This window comes from Bos indicus, chromosome 9 (genome assembly GCF_029378745.1).
Source record: "Bos indicus isolate NIAB-ARS_2022 breed Sahiwal x Tharparkar chromosome 9, NIAB-ARS_B.indTharparkar_mat_pri_1.0, whole genome shotgun sequence".
Classification (NCBI taxonomy): domain Eukaryota; kingdom Metazoa; phylum Chordata; class Mammalia; order Artiodactyla; family Bovidae; genus Bos; species Bos indicus.
In genome coordinates, this window is record NC_091768.1 from 72384304 (window position 1) to 72403537 (window position 19234).

General features: G+C 42.7%; 1 protein-coding gene across 3 annotated transcripts in view; it reads right to left on the reverse strand.

The window, feature by feature from the left end:
* Positions 1-19234, reverse strand: part of SLC2A12 (solute carrier family 2 member 12) — a 75919-nt gene that overhangs the window by 32395 nt on the left and 24290 nt on the right. For all 3 annotated transcript variants that reach the window (XM_070796202.1, XM_019967463.2, XM_019967462.2), the window contains exon 2: positions 11413-12753. In XM_070796202.1, coding sequence (XP_070652303.1) covers positions 11413-12753 — 1341 coding nt within the window. The remainder of the gene's footprint in view (positions 1-11412; positions 12754-19234) is intronic.

The window sequence follows — 19234 nt, forward strand, 5'->3', positions numbered from 1 at the left end:
TTGTGAGGTAGGTCAGGAAGCTGAATCCTGGGGAGATGGATTGACTTGTCTGGAGTCCTACAGCATGGAACTGCAATTCAGTGTCAGGAAGCTTGATGCCAATGTCTTGTCTGAATTCATGCACTTTGTTTACAACCTCTGCAGGCTTTCTTTCTCTCCTAAACCTTGCGTGACCCCCTTAAGGCCATTGATCTTATCCCTGATCCTTTTTTATTTTTCTTCATCACTCTTACTTCCACTTAAATGTTGACACTTCTCTCTTCTCGAAGCTGTATTATACATCTATTTATTTTCTGTTTTATTGCCTGTCCCCACCACTATGTCCCCATGCAGGGGAGGTGTGGCTTTCACTCATCCATCCCTGAGTCACCATCAATGGGCCCCATGCCCAATGGGTCATGACTGAGCCATTCACATGTGCTGGACAAGTGAGTGACCAGATGAATCCCCACCACCTTCTGCCCCTCTCCTCTCTTCCGGGTCACTCCAAGATACTTTCTTGCTGGAGCTCCTGCCTATTTGGAAGAAGAGATGGAGGTGATTTGGTGTCATCTGTCATTCAATCTTCAGGGTAAAGTTCTGTTTAAACTTGAGAATACAAAGGCAGATAAAGGATAACAGTTATAGCCTCATTATGGAGCTTAATATGTGACCATGGACAAATTCCTTCAATCTGCTCTAATGAAAAGATATTAGTCATGAGATAAGAAGAAGAGGTTAATTAATTAATTAATGGACGTAGGAGTTTTTGGATTTTAAAAAAAGGCCCTAATAATTGTTTTGAAAAGAACAGTCACACACATTTTTCTGAGTTGCAGAGGCTATTTTAAGGAAGGCGGCTACACAAGTATTACCTCAAATGAACTCATGAGATAATAACTTTATGCCTTGGGTTTGGACTCATTTCTGCTTTACTTTTGAAGCCTAAGAAGAAGACAAATCTCTATGTGGCTCTATATCCTCACAATGTCAGGGATCTTTGGTTCTACCCTGAAGCTTGAACTACAATAGAAAAGTGTTCATTATTAGAAGGAGCTAAAATGACCAGAATCACCCCAGAAAGAGTGGAGAGTCAAGGAAAGATTTTGAACATATTTTAAAGGGAGAGATGAGTCGTGGAAAACAGAATGTTTCATAAAAGTAATAAAAGCAGTGGGGTATATATTGTGATTTTATTTGATGGAAGAGTTTTAGTATGAGTTACAGGAGGGCAGAAGTTCTTAACCTCTATGAACCCCTTCAGCAGGCTCATGAAACCTATGGATTCCTCCATAGAATAATATTTTAAATGTACAAAATAAAATATGTAAGATTACTTGGTTGCAAATTTAAGCCCCCTTCTGAATTCTAGATTCCAGAGTACCCCAATTATTCTAGACTCAGGCAAACAGAGGACCAGAAAGTGAAATAATGTAGGGCATACACTTTAGCCTAAAAATAGAAATACTTTCTGACAAGAGAAACTATGTTGTGATCTAATACAATGAAGGAATGTTGTTCTAAGCCAACCCATATTTTAAAAGATTTAATAAAGATGATTTAATCTTGCTTTTGAGTTTTCTTTGGAACAGCAAGTACTTTTCCCTTTATGCCCCTGTTGACACAAAGGATTTGCTTCTATTACAAGTAATAAACTCTTTAATGAAATACCTGAGCAATAATCGCATCAGGTTAATAAGTTTTATGATGCATTCATGATCTGGCATGAAAATTTGCTCTTAATAAAAAGATTCTTTAAATTTCAAATCATTTGTGCCAATACTCTAGAACACAATTTTGGTTATTGAATTGGAATTCTTATGGCATGGTTTCTTTGGAAAAGAAAAAATTAAATACAATATGAACATGGACATAAATGACTAACTCTTAGCAAGAAAAAAAGGAGAATTATTCAGATCTCTTCTAAAAACTCTAGCAGTATTGATAGTTTCAAGCCATCAGTGTAAATTAACTGCTTGTTTTCCTTAAAGGGAATGTATTCGAGCTTCTCTGGTGGCTCAGCAGTAAAGTTCAGTTCAGTTCAGTCTCTCAGTCGTGTCCGACTCTTTGCGACCCCATGAATCGCAGGCCTCCCTGTCCATCACCAACTCCTGGAGTTCACCCAAATTCATGTCCATTGAATCTGTGATGCCATCCAGCCATCTCATCCTCTGTCATCCCCTTCTCCTCCTGCCCCTAATCCCTCCCAGCATCAGGGTCTTTTCCAATGAGTCAACTCTTCGCATGAGGTACTTGGAGTTTCAGCCTCAGCATCATTCCTTCCAATGAACACCCAGGACTGGTGTCCTTTAGGATGGACTGGTTGGGTTGCCGTTTCTTTCTCCAGGGGATCTTCGGGTTTGATCCTTGGGTTGGGAAGATCCCTTGGAGAAAGAAATGGCAACCCACTCCAGTATTCTTGCCTGGGGAATCCCAAGGACAGAGGAGCCTGGCAGGCTACAATCAATGGGGTCACAAGAGTTTGACAAGACTGAGTAACTAAACCACCACCACATTCTGTCCCCTACTGCTTGCCTTCTAGCCTCAGGTGTGAATATCTGAATCAGTGCTTGAAACAGCAATCGCAAGTGGAAGAAATCAGGAGATGATGGGTTATTTCCCTTTCCCAAATGCAAACCTCCTTCAAACCTGAGATTCTCATCTCATTAGCTTTGCTTTTGTTCTAAGAAATGCTCTGAAAGACTCTTCTCCATGTGAGAGTAAAAAGCAGAGATGTCAAAAAAAAAAAAAAAATCTGGTACTATTTTAGATACTTTGTGTCTGAAATTCCCAAATAACTCTTTATGACTTGACAAATGCCCTAAGTGCTTCCAACTACTTGTTTCTGAGCACTGCTAACTCTCCTGCATCTTTTCTTAGAGACCACAACAGAAAAAGATTTTTAGAACTCATGCCCAAATTGAGACGGGAGGGAAGGGGGCAGGGCACAACCTTTAAAAGAATGACAAGGCCATTGAGGGTATGATAAAGGCTGGTTAGAACAGATTAGGCCCAAAATGGCAGAAGACTGACTTCCAGTGAATCTTAGCCTCATTATATGCTCATTATAATATATTAGCATGTGCAAAATGACACACCCACAGGCACCATGACAGTTCTGAGGCTAACCATAAAAGGTCAGAGTGGGCAGTGGCTCCTGGAAATCTCAGTCCCCTTCTCCAAAATAGTTGGAATAATTCTCCCACTTATTAGCCTATGAAATTATCCAGCTCATACAAACTGCTGCTGCTGCTGCTGCTAAGTCACTTCAGTCATGTCTGACTCTGTTCGACCCTATTTTGGGGCCTCTCGCCTTCTGAGATGGCCTGAACTCTGTCTGTGGAGTGTGTTTCTCCCTAAATAAACCTGCTTTCCTATTTACTTTTCAGAGCAGATTCCTCTTGCCTGCCCTTTTATATCCTTCACAAGTGTCCTATATTAATAAACCTACTTTTTGCCTGTCACTATGCCTCTTGCTGAATTTTTTTCTGCAGCAAGACATAAATAACTTGAGGTCCATTAAGTCCTGTGACCAGGTGTGTGGTTTCAGCTGGGAGACTATGGGTTCAAGGCCCCTCTTAAGCCAGAAATTGTGGGTTCCAGTACCATCTGAAGTGCAGCTGGATTGGAGTCCCACCCAAAGGAGTGAGGTTAGGAGACTGTGGGTTTGAGTCCCAAATTGAGGTGTGTGATTGCAAAGTGATGGATTGTTCTGCACAAACTTGATGGTTTCAGGACATACAGGCTTTTCTGTGGCAACCTAGTGACCCTAGCTTTGTTAGTACTTATCCTACCAACTAGATATAGCTTGACACAGATAAAGAAACACAGTCCGAGACTTTTCCTGTATATTCATCTTTGTTTTAAAGTTCTTTTGCTCTCCTCCTTAGAAACATGAACATACCCCAGCATCATTTTCAAACAAGTGGTGCTGATGGTAAAGAACCTGCCTGCCAATCAGGAGACAAAGGAGATGTAGGTTTGAGTCTGGCTTGGGAAAATCCCCGGAAGGAGGGCATGGCAACCCAGTTCAGTATTCTTGTCTGGAGAATCCCATGGACAGGGAGGCTGGTGGACTACTCTTGGCACAAAGAGTCAGACAAGACTGAGCAACTTAGCACTCAGCATGACTTCAAGAGATAGAAGGAAAAAATATGAGATGTCATGTCTTCCCTCCAAGAGCTTACAATCCAGTAACCACATTCTGATTAATAAACCAGTAAACACTCAAAAGCAATACACTGTTTCATTAAGGACTAAGTTGTTATCACGTGGTAACTTTCATTTACATCGTACACTCCAGGATCCAAACACTATGCATTGGCTCCCTTGATACTCACCTATACTCTGTGATGTAGGACAGGTATTATTATGCCTAGTTCATAGATTTAGAAACAGCTTCAGAGAAAATAAATGACTCAAAGTCACATAACCAGTAGGCAGAAGAACTGAGATTAGAACTCAAGTTTTCTGATTTCAGATTCAGGCTCTTTGTAGCCCATAACTGAACTACTCTACACTAGAAATAACTGGTAGTTCATATGAATAAAGACCTTGAAGAAATGGAGTGAATTCATAGAGGAGATAAGACTTTCACTGAGCTTTCAAGATAGGAGGGATTTGGGCAGACTAGAGGCAGAAGGAAAAGAGGTCACAACAAGTGCTTTCTGTCTCCTGACCTGGGTATGGAGCAGTGGAAGATAAAACGCACAGAGAGCAAAGTATTGCCTCATGTCACAAATCTTCGTATCCTCAAGAATCTAAATGTATTTCTATATGAATGGTAGCCCTGGAAGAAAAATCTATAGACTATGATGTAAATGGTTCCCTTGGAGTCATGCAGACACCCTGATGGAGTTGGGTGGATCATGGAGGGCCTTGAAAATCACACTTCCTTTCCTTCCAAGATGTGTGATATCATAGTAGAAAGAGAATGGAATTAGGCTTCGGATAGATACCCAGAGATCTAGTCCTAAGTCTCTGTGATCTCAATCTCTCAGAATTTCTTGTTTCTTTTTTATAAAAGGAAAATGTAGAGTGGAGCATTTCTAGTCTTCTTTTCATCTTGAAAATGATTTGACTTTTCTGATATGGAAGAAAGTGGGAAGTCATGGTAGATTTGTGAGCTGTGGTGACATGAGGAACATGGTTGTTTAGGGAATACTGGTATGGTGGATGTATGTATGTAGAAAAGGCTGGAAGGGGAAAGAACCACAGGAAGGGCTTCCCAGTAATCTCAGGATGAGACCATAAAGAATAGATGAGGATGGCAGAAAAGGGAGGGACAATATGAACAGAGGAGTCCATTTTGAGGGAAAATCCAAGAACTTTTGATCATTGACTCCATCGGGAAATGGTCCCAGAGCATTAGAACTAAGTGACTGGCAGAGTGACTATTCCATGGAAAACAAAGACAAGTCTTCTTGGCATAAGGGGAATAAGAATTCAGCAACAGCTTCTTTGTGTTCAGCTGACAGTGAAGCATCAAAATGGAAAAGTCCAGCACTCGTTGGGAAAAAAGGAACAAGAAGTCATGTGAGGTGATGGAACTCGAGATACGTGACGATCGTCAGCTCAAGGGAGACAATTAACATTCCTGAGAAAATAAATATGAAAGCTTTTATCATGCATTAGCAAAAGAGTGCCTTTGGTTTTATAGCTAAAGAAACAAAAGCCAAGAGACAATAATGAAATGACCTAACCTCTTTTTTAGAACTAGATGGAATGGAAGCTAGTCATATATTTTAACAAGTAATGTTCAATTAAAAGAAATAAATGTCTACACAGAAGACAGAATACAGAGCCTTTGACCCTCTGAAATATTTCTTTTCAGATTCATATTTATTCTCTTAGTCGAGTTTATTACCTGACAATTTTGTCCTGTGCCAATTTAGCTAAGCTGGAACTACATTTCCCAGAATTCCCTTCCCCATGTAGTTCTGGGTGAGGGTTGGCCAAAAGAGAAATTTGCCTGAGACTTGGAAGGCCAAGGTGACACTGAGCCCCGTGCTTGGGGGCTAGCGCCCTGGACATCAATGCAGGATGTATAAGTTGTTGTGATATGCTGGTTGTCCTTGTTGGCATGGAGGAGCAGCCAGTACACCCAGATCTCCTCCTTCACCTTCAAGTACCAGGCCAGGCACATGGGAGGGCTCTGTGAAAAAGGACACTGGTTTCCTGCAAGTGGCCTGCATTATCAGAATTGACGTGGTGAGAGACAAATGTGGGTTCCCATTTCTCCTCAGGGATTCCTGCTTGTCCTAGCAGGGCCCCTGGTCTTTGCTGCCCCTGTTCCAAGTGCAGCTTTTCCTCCCACCTGCCCTGCTGACCTGCAGAAACTTCAGGCAGCATCCAGATGCAGAGGGCACAGGCTTCCCAGACTCTACCAGCTTTCCTCTGAGGCCCTGATAAGTGATCTTCTCTCTTTCCTCTAACTGTCCCTTCCAGATCTGTGCTTTCTCAGCAGCTCCCACAATTATGTGATGTCTAATCCCTGCGGAAAATTCCTTATCTCATATCACTCATAGTGGTTCTACCTTTTCTTATAGAATTTCTCACAGTGTCTTCTCACCAGGCCTTTGTCTAGCAAGCCTCCCTTTAATTGACTACTTGTGCATTTCACTTATTCTCAAAGGATCATCAGCTATCAGAAAAGGATGATGAAATTTTTAAATGCATTTTAATATTTCTAAATAGGCCTCATGATAGACTGGAAACCAATATCAAAGTTCGGGCTACCATGAGGTTTAAGCACACTATTTGGCTACTGGTGACTAAGCTGGAAACCTCCATAATGCCCAGAACTACCCAGGTCCAGCTGTTAACTGAGAAAGAAGGAAACACCTATCTTGCTTAAGCTACTTTTATTTTGGTCTTTGTTGGAGCTGACCTTGAATTTCAACCAATATACATGCTAAACATATCTTAATTCTTTAGTTATTCAGGTAAATGCATGTCAAAACCTTCTGCATTTTATCATTAGTTTCCTTCTCTTTTAGCCCATAGTTCAATCCTATAAAAAATGTACATGCTCACTTACCTAGCAGAGCTTCAGAAAAAGAGACTACCTCTATCTTGCATAAAATGCAGTGGCTTATTTAATGACTTCATGCAATGGATAATAATACACAAGTTTCATTTATTCCTATTTCTAATACATCTTCTGGCATCTGGTCCCATCACTTCATGGGAAATAGATGGGGAAACAGTGGAAACAGTGTCAGACTTTATTTTTGGGGGCTCCAAATTCACTGCAGATGGTGATTGCAGCCATGAAATTAAAGGATGCTTACTCCTTGGAAGGAAAGTTATGACCAACCTAGATAGCTTATTCAAAAGCAGAGACACTACTTTGGCAACAAAGGTCCATCTAGTCAAGGCTATGGTTTTTCCAATGGTCATGTATGGATGTGAGAGTTGGACTGTGAAGAAAGCTGAGCGCCAAAGAATTGATGCTTTTGAACTGTGGTGTTAGAGAAGACTCTTGAGAGTCCCTTGGACTGCAAGGAGATCCAACCAGTCCATCCTAAAGGAGACCAGTCCTGGGTGTTCATTGGAGGGAATGATGCTGAGGCTGAAACTCCAGTACTTTGGCCACCTCATGCGAAGAGTTGACTCATTGGAAAAGACCCTGATGCTGGGAGGGATTGGGGGCAGGAGGAAAAGGGGACAACAGAGGATGAGATGGCTGGATGGCATCACCGACTCAATGGACGTGAGTTTGAGTGAACTCCAGGAGTTGGTGATGGACAGGGAGGCCTGGTGTGCTGCGATTCGTGGGGTTGCAAAGAGTCAGACATGACTGAGCGACTGAACTGAACTGAGCTGAATACATCTTCAAGGAGAGAACTGAACTAGCAATTAATGGTTACCATCAGGACCAATACAGTTCTGTCTGTTTGTCTTGTCCATTTCATAAACAGTACATGTTTTCATGTGAGCAAGTCACTTAACTTCTCTGAGATTCAGTGTCTTCATTTATAAAATCTAGTGAATGTTTTTCTTCCAAGGCTTGTGGTGAAACCTCCAAAACATGTAAAAAATTCCTAGAGCAGTGTTTGACATAATATTAGTTGACTCTAAAGTTTAAATTATATATATATTTAAAATAAGTATAGAATAATATTTGAGGAATTCTAGAAGGTAAATCAGAGAAGGCAATGGCACCCTACTTCAGTACTCTTGCCTGGAAAATCCCATGGATGGAGGAGCCTGGTAGGCTGCAGTCCATGGGGTCACTAAGAGTCGGACACGACTGAGCGACTTCACTTTCATTTTTCACTTTCCTGCATTGGAGAAGGAAATGGCAACCCACTCCAGTGTTCTTGCCTGGAGAATCCCAGGGACGGGGGAGCCTGGTGGGCTGCTGTCTCTGGGGTCGCACAGAGTCGGACACGACTGAAGCGACTTAGCAGCAGCAGAAGGTAAATAATAAACAGCCTCCAATAAGTTCCCCCAAAGTCAGACTGAACATCCTAAAAGGAAAACTCTTGCTCTAATACAGTAATGTATCAAATGATTTATGTGTAACTGAAGAATTACTGTACTTTACAAAGTTATCCAAAAACTAAAGAGAAGAAGTGTAGCATGTGCTCAAGAAGATTCTTATAATGAACAGGTTGGCTCTGGAAGTTTAAAATCAGTTTCTCATATTATAATATGTAGCATGTATTAATCTCTTCCAATCTGAGAGGTTCTCTGAATGAAAACAAAACAAAAAAAAGGCATTCTTTTCTTAGATTCTTAGTTGATCTGTGATATTTCAAAAGACTGGATCAAGAAAACTGATGCAAAAAAGGAAATATTTTTAGTTTTATGATAAATATATAGGTGGAAAAGGGCTTCTCTGGTGGCTCAGACAGTAAAAATCTGCTTGCAATGCGGGAGACCTGAGTTAGATCCCTGGGTTGGGCAGATCCCCTGGAGGAGGGCATGGCAACTCACTCCAGTATTCCTGCCTAGAGACTCACCATGGACAGAAGAAGCTGACAGGTTAAAGTCCGTGGGGTCGCAAAGAGTTGGACTTGACTGAGCATCTAAGCACAGAGAGAAAAAAAAGATGCCAGCAGAGGAAATCAACGGAGCAATAAATACCACCTCAAGTTTATCAAGTGAGCAAAGATTATTGTACTTATTAATATAGCAAGGTCCGTAGACAAGGCTAAGTTGTTCCTTGGTAAAAGCTAGCACTCATATCTTGCTCTTCCGGTAGACTTTAATGAGTTTCTGAAAATAATTTTAAAAAGGTGCTTACTTATTTATTTCATTAGCTGTATGTATCAGAGTTGACATGTAAGCATTGTTATTGCTGCATTTTATGGCTCCCCAAAATTCATATATTGAAACCCTAAACCCCATTGTGATGATATTTGAAATGTGGCCTTTGGGAAGTAATTAGATCATAAGGGTGAAGTTTCCATGATGGAATTAGTACCCTTATAATAAGAGACACAAAAGATATAGCTACTTCTCTCTCTGTCTCTCTCCAACACAGCAAGAAGTCTGCCTTTACAACACAGGAAGAGGGAACTGCCAAGAACTGAATCTCCTAACTCCTTGATCTTGAACTTCCCAGCCTCCAGACTGTGAGAAATTAATGTTTGTTCTCTAAGCCATGGCGACCCAAGCTGATTAAAACAAGCGTCTCACAGGTACACACCCAAGTAATTGAATCCTGAAATAATGGTAGAAACTTGTTTCCAGGAAACTGTTCGTTAATGGTATTCATCATTTTCAGCCTTAAGAAGCAGTACCAGGGTCCAGGAATCTGTCAGAGAGATCAAGGGTTGATGGTACTGTAGTATTTCCTCTTCTTCCTAAGCACAGTCCTTTATGGGGAAATCTGCCTACCCATATTGCAAAAGAAAGGGCCAGCTTCAGGACATCAATGCTTTAGATCATGCAATCCAATCTAGCCATCGCTGCTTATACCAGAACAGCCAGTTATGACTCGGCATAGCAAAGAGCAGTGTAGATCAGATTCCTTCTCTGGAATCTGAATGAATCACTATCTAGAGATTGATTTCACAAAGAAGTAGGAGTAGAAGCTAAAAGATGAGGAAGCAGAGAATTGAAGGAAAGGCCACATTGGCCATGTGCAAGTCCAGTCATTAATGAACTCAGATTAAGCAGGCCAAAGCTGCTGATTGCTGAACAGAATGAAGCAGACACAGGGAGCATAGCTCAATCCATTGAACCAAAAACCTCCTTGAAGACAGGACAATATCTGTCTTGCTCATTACTGTTTCCCTATCACTCATAGTTCCTGGCTATTAAAACAATTCGTCACTCAATCTACATTATTTCAATGAAGAGCTAACAGTGGATCACTAGGTCAAGCCCTTTTCCAGAAACACTATCCCGTGTCTGGCAGCTGCATGTGTTCATGAAATTCCTTCTCCTTCAACACAGCCTACATCTTCTTATTATTCCTGAGCTTCCAGCACTTTCCTTTTTTGGAGCAAGTATATCTGCTCCTTGATGATTGTAAATAAACATTTCAATATCAACTCTGTAAATGAGGAAAGAAAGGAGGAAGAAAGAAAGAGGGGTGGAGAAGAATGAGAAGGGAGAGAGAGATGCAGATGGAAGCTAAAGGTGGTAGGGACAGACCGCCCTTGATTTTTAAGCCCGTCCTTTTCCAATGAGGTGCAAAAAAAAAAAAAAAAAGAGCTTTCACAACTTCTCTGCAGAGAGGTTTAGAGTTTGGATGAGAAGCTAAAAGATTAAAGAACGGCAACAACCAACCTATGCTAGCAAACTCTAGATGAAGTTTGCTCAAGAAAAGTAATTAAGCTTTGTCATTGCAAAAGACCAACTATATCAAATAAAACAGTCTTGTAGCTACCTCCCTGTAGACTGTTTGCACTGTTTTCAATGGGAATACATGGATCCCCATTCACCCATTTAACAGAGTATAGTCTTGGGAGGTTATTCTAGTGATCAAATATCATCCTTCCCCAAATAATGCCTTCTTAATTCCCTTCTTCATTATTACTGGAATGAATCCATTATTGTGTCTTTGAAAAAATCTAAACACAATTTTTTTCTTCCACCTTCAAAGAAACTAGAGAATTATACAGAAGAAAATGTCCCAGTAAACTTAGACTTCATAAAACAATATATTCTCTTGAGCAATATATCTTTTGAGGTCTGATTCCTTCCCAATTAATTAATAGTAAAGCATCTTCATGTGACAGATAACGGGAAGCTCCTCATTGGTTGGATACTAGCCCAGCACATTTCACAAAGCAGATATAAGACAGGTGTATTTTCCTCATTACCAGAAACATGAGGTGGCCAATACTATTCCTGGCTTGCTTCTAGTATTTCCACGTATGAAGTATTACAGCAGTAGGATGTTCTGACTGGTCAAAAGTAATTGGTAACATTCATAAGGCAAGAGAGGGAAGGAATAAAAACTAAAATACTTACTTGGTCCTAGACCAATTGAAAAGGCAGCAACGTAAACAAGCAAGCTGGCTAAAGAAAGCCATTTCAAAAAAGTGGGGACATCTGCAGAGTCTGTGACGATCTGGTATTCAGTTTGGCTTAGTCCAGCATTTGGTAAGGATGCCAGGGTCGTTTCTCCTCTCCCATTTATGTCATTTCTCGTGGGCCTCAGTGAGCTTCTGCTGTGGAAAGTCATCCCTTTAAAGGATTCTCTAAGAGTGTCATTGCTGGCTGACAAGTTACCTGGTCCATAAAACACAGACTCATCCAAGGACTGGTTGATAGGACTATGGTTTCTGCAGATACTGGTGAAGTTCATGTGGATGTTGAGATTCACGATGCCCATGGTCACCAACGAAGCTGCCATCACAGAGGAACCGATACACAGGAAGGTTTTGCTCCCAACCTGGTCAACGAGAAGGGTGGCTGGGATGGTGCTGATGACCTTGACAACCCCAACCCCGGTGGAGGCGAGGCTAGCTGCCTCATTGCTTTGGAAGCCAACGGACTTCAAAACAGTAGATGCATAGAATAATATGTTTGGCTGGCCAGTGATCTGTACAAAAAATACCAGCGTTAAGCCTATCATGATTCGGGTCCTCATGTTGTCTTTTGAACGAAACAGATCCCAAAAACTGTACTGATATTCATCTTTCAGGGAAGATTTTATCACAGTGAGTTCCTCCGTTGTATCCGAGATAGCTCTCAGCTTTCCAAGAACCTTACTAGCAGCTTCCTCATGTCCCTTCATCACCAGAAATCGAGGACTTGGAGGAAGAAAGTACATTGCAATGGCTTGCAAAACTCCCAAGGGAATAACAAGGCCGAACATGTATTTCCAGCCATGGGAAATGTTGGCAAATGCATAATTTGAAATGTAGGCAAAAAGAATGCCGATGACAATCATCAGTTCATTCAGTGACACGAGAAGGCCTCTTCTGTGTTGGGGAGCAATTTCTGCAATGTAGACACAAGTGGCGGTGGAGGAGAGTGAAATGAAAACTCCAATAGCAATGCGCCCCCCTATAAGAGTGGTGTAAGATAAACTGATAATCAAGATCAGGCTTCCAAGTCCGAGAAGGCAGGAGGACAAAATGATGGCGGCCCTTCTCCCGTACCTGTCAATCAGGACTCCTCCGATTAGAGAGGCCAGGAGGGCCCCGATAAGCAGGGAGCTCACCACCATTTCCTGCTCATGGCAGGTCAGGACTAACAAGGTTCTTATTTGCAGAAGAGCCCCAGAGATGATTCCAAGTTCATACCCCACCAGGAAGCCACTGACAGCAGCTGTGACAGACGACAGGAGAGTATACATGCCACAACCTACGAGCAGAGAGAAGAAACAGGTCAGTTCTGAGTCGCATCTGATGGAGACTCAACCTTGTCTAAGTACATTTTCCATAGCACTGATTATAAACACATATATGTGAAAGTCTCTCAGTCATGTCCGACTCTGCAACCCCATGTACTATACAGTACATGGAATTGTCCAGGCCAGAATACTGGAGTGGGTAGCCTTTCCCTTCTCCAGGGGATCTTCCCAACCCAGGGATCAAACCCAGGTCTTCCACATTGCAGGCGGATTCTTTACCAATAAACACATATAATTACAGTCAAATAATACACTAACCAAAACATGATTAGATAAAGAAGGAAAAGTCCTTTTTTCTTTTTTGGTGAGGAGGGAGTGGAGGCATTTACATGGTTTTTGTTTGTATGTATGTGTGTGTGATGTGATATTGGTTTTCATTTTGAACAGACCCATATGTGAGATAAACAGATGACAGATGATGGGGACTGAACAAGCAAGAACACAGTTTTGTTCCTGTCTTGGTGCTGGATTGGAAATTCAGAACGCCTGGCTCCTCAGGTCCTGCTGTCTAAGGCAAACCCTTGAGAGCAAGTTACAGAGGGAAGCAGTCTCTGGAAGAGCCTCAGTCTGCCCAGTGTGGAATCTGGGGGAAAATAAAGCACAGCGTCCAGGAAACCTGCCCTCATGTCTCCTTGGCCAAAATTCAGCCACCCCTGGCTTTGCTGAAACACAGGAGGGTGATGGGGAAGACCAGGGTGTGAGTGCCTTCACAAAGTCGGGGCTGGGTCAGAAAGAAGGGGTGGAGAAGAAGAACAAAAGAGGCTTTGTATTGTCCCATTCTTTTGAGGTTAATATCTGAGGGAAAATGGCAAAATGTTATTGTTGTTGTATCACTAAGTCAGGTCTGACTCTTTGTGACCCCGTGGACTGTAGCACCCTAGGCTTGTCTATCCTCCACTATCTCCCAGAGTTTGCTCAAATTCATTTTAACAGGCAAAATGTTAAGTCATTCATTTTCAGTGGTAGGTACACCGATGTTTGTTACATGTTTGTAATTTACTTTGGGTACCTGATGCGAAGAGCCAATTCATTGGAAAAGACCCTGATGCTGGGAAAGATTAAAGGCAAAAGGAGAAGGGGGCGGCAGAAGATGAGATGGTTAGATAGCATCACTGACTCAATGGACGTGAATTTGAGCAAACTTGGAGAGATAGCAGAGGACAGGGAAACCTGGAGTGCTGCAGTTCATGGGGTAACAAAGAGTTCACCATGACTTAGTGACTGAACAACAACTTGTCACAACAGAAAGGAAACAAACAAACAAAAAAGACAAAAAGCCAGGGAAGAGTACTGCAGGCAGAAGAAGCAGTAGCTTCCAAGGTCTGAGCACAAGGAAGCTTAGGTCATGTTTTAGGAACTATCAGATGCCAGGATGTATGGGGCATAGCCTGAGCTTGGATAGGGAGGCAGAGGGGGTGTGTGTCAGTGAGCATAGGTAGGTAGAGAGGACAGGTAGACTTCATGCTGGACCTGGCAGATCACAGTGACAATTTTTATTGTATTCCCAGTAACAGAGGGTGCATGCCTACTGCTGCTGCTGCTGCTAAGTCGCTTCAGTCGTGTCTGACTCTGTGCGACCCCATAGACGGCAGCCCACCAGGCTCCTCTGTCCATGGGATTCTCCAGGCAAGAACACTGGAGTGGGTTGCCATTTCCTCCTCCAATGCATGAAAGTGAAAAGTCAAAGTGAAGTCACTCAGTTGTGTCCGACTCCTAGTGACCCCTTGGACTGCAGCCCACCAGGCTCCTCCATCCATGGGATTTTCCAGGCAAGAGTACTGGAGTGGGGTGCCATTGCCTTCTCCAGTGTGCATGCCTACTGACCAGTAAAAGGGAAGGTATTCTGAGCTTCTTGCTTTTGTGTGGAGACTAGTTCTTCAAGGGGCCAGACTTGTAGCAGGGGAGGGTAGTTTGTAACCTTGGTGTTGATAGGAAACAGTGCCAGCTTGCATTTGCTTGCATTTGGGTGTGGAGAATGGAATTGATGACAAGCAGACAAATTCAAGAGTTAATTTGAAAGTAAAAATGATGACATTTGCTCATGAATTGGTGTTGGAGGGTAAGGAAGTAGATCAGAACCCAAGATGGCCCCCTGGTTTGAGCAGTCAGTTGGGTGATTTTATAATAGTACCCTGTACATGGGCTTACGTATTATACTATACAGGCAATAGACTGACCTAGGGAAGAAGGCCAGGGGACCTGGCTATGGGTGGGGGTGAAAGGAGAAGTGGAAATCAGAAGTTCCACGTTAGACTTGCTAAAATGTTTGTTTTCCCTGTAAGATGTTCAGATTAAAATATCAGGTAGCAGATTGAGTATACAGATCTGGAACTTAAGAGACAAGTCAAGCCTGGAGAGATGTACTGGGGATTCAGCAATGTGTGTATGATATTTAAAGCCATGGGAAGGGGTGAGATCACTTTGGGAGACAGAACAGAGTAGCAGGAGAGACAGGACGAAAGACGAGGATATTGGGAACACCAGCATTCAGAAGAGGAGATGACAGCAAAGGCAATGGAGAAGCAGAACTGAGATATGTGTGAAATGGACTAGAAATGTGTACTTGGACACACAGTTATCCCAGGCTGAGCTAGGGCTGAGATTGTGCCATTCTGGAGTAGCAGATACGGTTTTAAAATGCTGTTTAGCTTTGGTGAAAGGAGCAGGTCAAACAAAGGTGATCTGAAACCACTTTCCCCCGCTACAAGTATCCAAGGTATTTCACATCTCTGGGATCCTGATGGCATAAGGAAAACGAAAGACTCCAAAAATAAAATTTAAAAAGCATCAATTATTTAGATGGAGGAGCAAATAAAAATGCAATAATCCACAATAAAATAAAGTTGATATATGAGCATTGTCGGAGAAGGCAATGGCACCCCACTCCAGCACTCTTGCCTGGAGAATCCCAGGGACGGGGGAGCCTGGTGGTCTGCCGTCTATGGGGTCGCACAGAGTCAGACACGACTGAAGCGACTTAGCAGCAGCATGAGCATTGTGAACACAAACCATTAAAATGAAACTACATCAGCAACTTATCCAGCTAATTGGAAAACAGATATGTAAAATCCCTACACAACAGGTGTTATCTCTTTATATGTAACATAATGAAACAAAACAAATGTGGTTCTTGCCCCCCAAGAAACTTAACATTCCAGTGATATCTCTATTATTTATCATATCTCTTTTAATTTTCATGTGCAAAATCAGTTTACAGCTCTCTCGTGCCCTCAGTTTCCACATAAATTATTTCCCCACATAATCTTAAAATTCTCAGCAGATTCTTCTACCAAAAGGAGATTTGGGTCAGATTTTCATATTAGGATAAGAATATTGTATTGCTTTGTATCTCTTCTTGTCATTGTTCATTTTAGCTAAGTCTGATGTGTTGATTAGGGTGTGTGCTTCGTCAATTCATCTCCAATATTCGGATTGGAGAAATAAGTGATTCTGGAGAGTGATGCACCTGGGGAACAGGTTGCATGAGGCCCCTCAGAGGGGATTTAGAGGGACAGAAGGCTGCATGAAGGTACTGAGGCAAGGACCTGGCGGAAGAGATGCCAGAGCTGTGTGAGCAGCAGCAGATGTCTTTGCCACATTGTCCTTCTCCTTCCCCTTCCCTAGTTTCTCTCTCTTGTTGGATGGGAAATAGTGCTTCCCTGCAGAAAGAATGGAGAAGGCAATGGCACCCCACTCTAGTACTCTTGCCTGGAAAATCCCATGGATGGAGGAGCCTGGTGGGCTGCAGTCCATGGGTTGCTAAGAGTCAGACACTACTGAGCGACTTCCCTTTCACTTTTCACTTTCATGCATTGGAGAAGGAAATGGCAACCCACTCTAGTGTTCTTGCCTGGAGAATCCCAGGGACGGGGGAGCCTGATCGGCTGCCCTCTACGGGGTCACACAGAGTCGGACACGACTGAAGTGACTTAGCAGCAGCAGCAGCAGAAAGAAAGACCCTTTGAGATACATCCAGATACTCCTTGATGCTCTATTATTCTACTTTAGAGAGAGTTGAGGTGGTGGATTAAGGGGGAAAGCAGGTGGAGGAGGGTACAAGTCCCAGGCCCAGCTTCTTGTGGTCTGGGGAAAAAAGCTCCTAACAGAACAGAGATGTAGCCTTTTCTTCAGCTTTCTGGACTTAACTTCATATGCCTAGTTCTTTTATTCAGAGTTCATAGGACACTGACAGACTAGGGTATGTGCAAAGGGTCTAGAAACCATCCCAGTTTTTCAGTGGCCCTCTTGATATCCAGCAGCTAGTGCTCAGTACAATTCTTCAGAGATATAATAAAATTGTCTCTATATGAATTGATAAAAAATTATCTGTACAAAATCGCAAATTTTTAAAAATTATATATCACAATATTATCTATCTATCGATGCATAGCTGGATGACATGCCCTGGGCCCTGGCTGGATGACATGCCCTGGGCCTTGGCTGTCCCACCAAAGAAGTTATGCTTTTGAACTCTGGTGTTGGAGAAGATACTTGAGAGTCCCTTGGACTGCAAGGAGATCAAACCAGTCAATCCTAAAGGAAATCAGTCCTGAATATTCATTGGAAGGACTGATGCTGAAGCTGAAACTCCAATACTTTGGCCACCTGAAGCAAAGAACTTACTCATTGGAAAAGACCCTGATCCTGGGAAAGATTGAAGGCAGGAGGAGAAGGGGATGACAGAGGGTGAGATGGTGGGATGGCATCACCAACTCAATGGACATGAGTTTGAGCAAGCTCTGGGAGTTGGTGATAGAGAAGCCTGGCGTGCTGCAGTCCATGGGGTTGCAAAAAGTTGGAGACACACAAAACAATCACCTATCTATCTAGGCAATTTGCCTTCAACAACTGCATCCCAGGCTTCCCTGTTGGCTCAGTGGTAAAGAATCTGCCTGCCAATGCAAGAGACACAGGTTCAATCCTTGATCCAGGAAGATCCCACACGCCGTTGAGTAACTAAGCTTGTGCGCCACACCTATTGATCCTGTGTTCTAGAGCCTGGGAGCTGCAACTATTGAAGCCCGCACACCCTAGAGCCCAAGCTCTGCAACCAGAAGCCACTGCAACAAGAAGGCCGAGCACTGCAACGAGAGAGGAGCCCCTGCTCACCACAACTAGAGAAAAGCCCCTAGCAATGAAGACCCAGCACAGCCATTGATAAATAAATTAAATTAATTATTAAAAAAATTTTTGCACTCCATGACCCTATTCTCACATGAGTGAGGTGATACCAACATAGGTTATATGCTACAGAATTAAGCTAAGGTCTTCCTTGTCTGAATTTTATTGGAAGAGTATATCTTCCCTGTTACATGCTTTAAGGGCTACTGCTCCAAACTAGTTTCCCCATTCATCTCACTGCTGCTTATTACTGCTGAGGTCCATTATGGTCCTCAAGCTGCCCATTCAAGATTTGGAATTTTAATTTAGGGTGGAAGGCTAGTCCCCAAGTCTTCCAAGATCTCAGCCCTGTGACACCTTAGGACTTCCTCACAGGAAATTTTCCTGGTGCTACTTTACCATACAAATAAAATGAAGAAAGACATAGAGTAGGGTTTGTTTTTTCTTTTCTTTTTTTCTGTATTTACCTTTTGGTTGCTGATGACAGAAGCAGGATGCTACCCTATGGATGCCAGAAAGCAGAGATAACTTTCCCAAAAAATCTGACAGAGACCAGGAGGAAAGAAAAAGAATGGCTGCTTAATCATGAATGGCAGTCTGGAGCAGGACAGAGTCTGGGGTGGACAGAGGAGAAGCAGCCAGCGCTGAAGGAGAGAGGAGGGTGAGGAATCATAATTAGAGCCTTTTCAACAAACATCCAGCCCTGAAGTCAGTCCGAACTTCCAGTTCATGGTGAAGTTTAGCATTCCTGGCCATTCTGCCCATGGATTTGCTTCACGAGAGCCCTTCTCTACATCCCTGTGTCCCCCTAAAGGTGCCATAGGGGATTCTCAGCCTTTTGTGGACATCACAGAAGTAGAAACTATCTAGAAACTTCTAACTGGTACCCACAGGCTGCTGGGTCATGCCTACACTCTGAGTCTGGCTGCTTTGTTAGTAATAGACCAGTCGTGTTCCTTTGGAGCAAGGATAATTCCTTAATAAGATAATAAAGTAAAACTGTTCCTATTGAAGATGTGATCACAACCCAGAGGCTTTATGCAAATGAGCACTGAGACCCACATCCCTGGCACAAAGGGCGGCCAACTCCCACAGGCTAGGCAGCTGCAGCCACTTCCACAACAATAGCCGCATTGTCTGCCACTCACGGTGACTCAGACGAAACCACAACTTTAACTGGCTTGCACCCGAACACTCCATCTTCCACAATATTTGACTTTGTGCCCACTTTTTTATTTCCTTTTCTTCTCCATATGCCTATTATATCATAAGTACATAATGGAACACACAACAGACACTTGGCGGAAGACT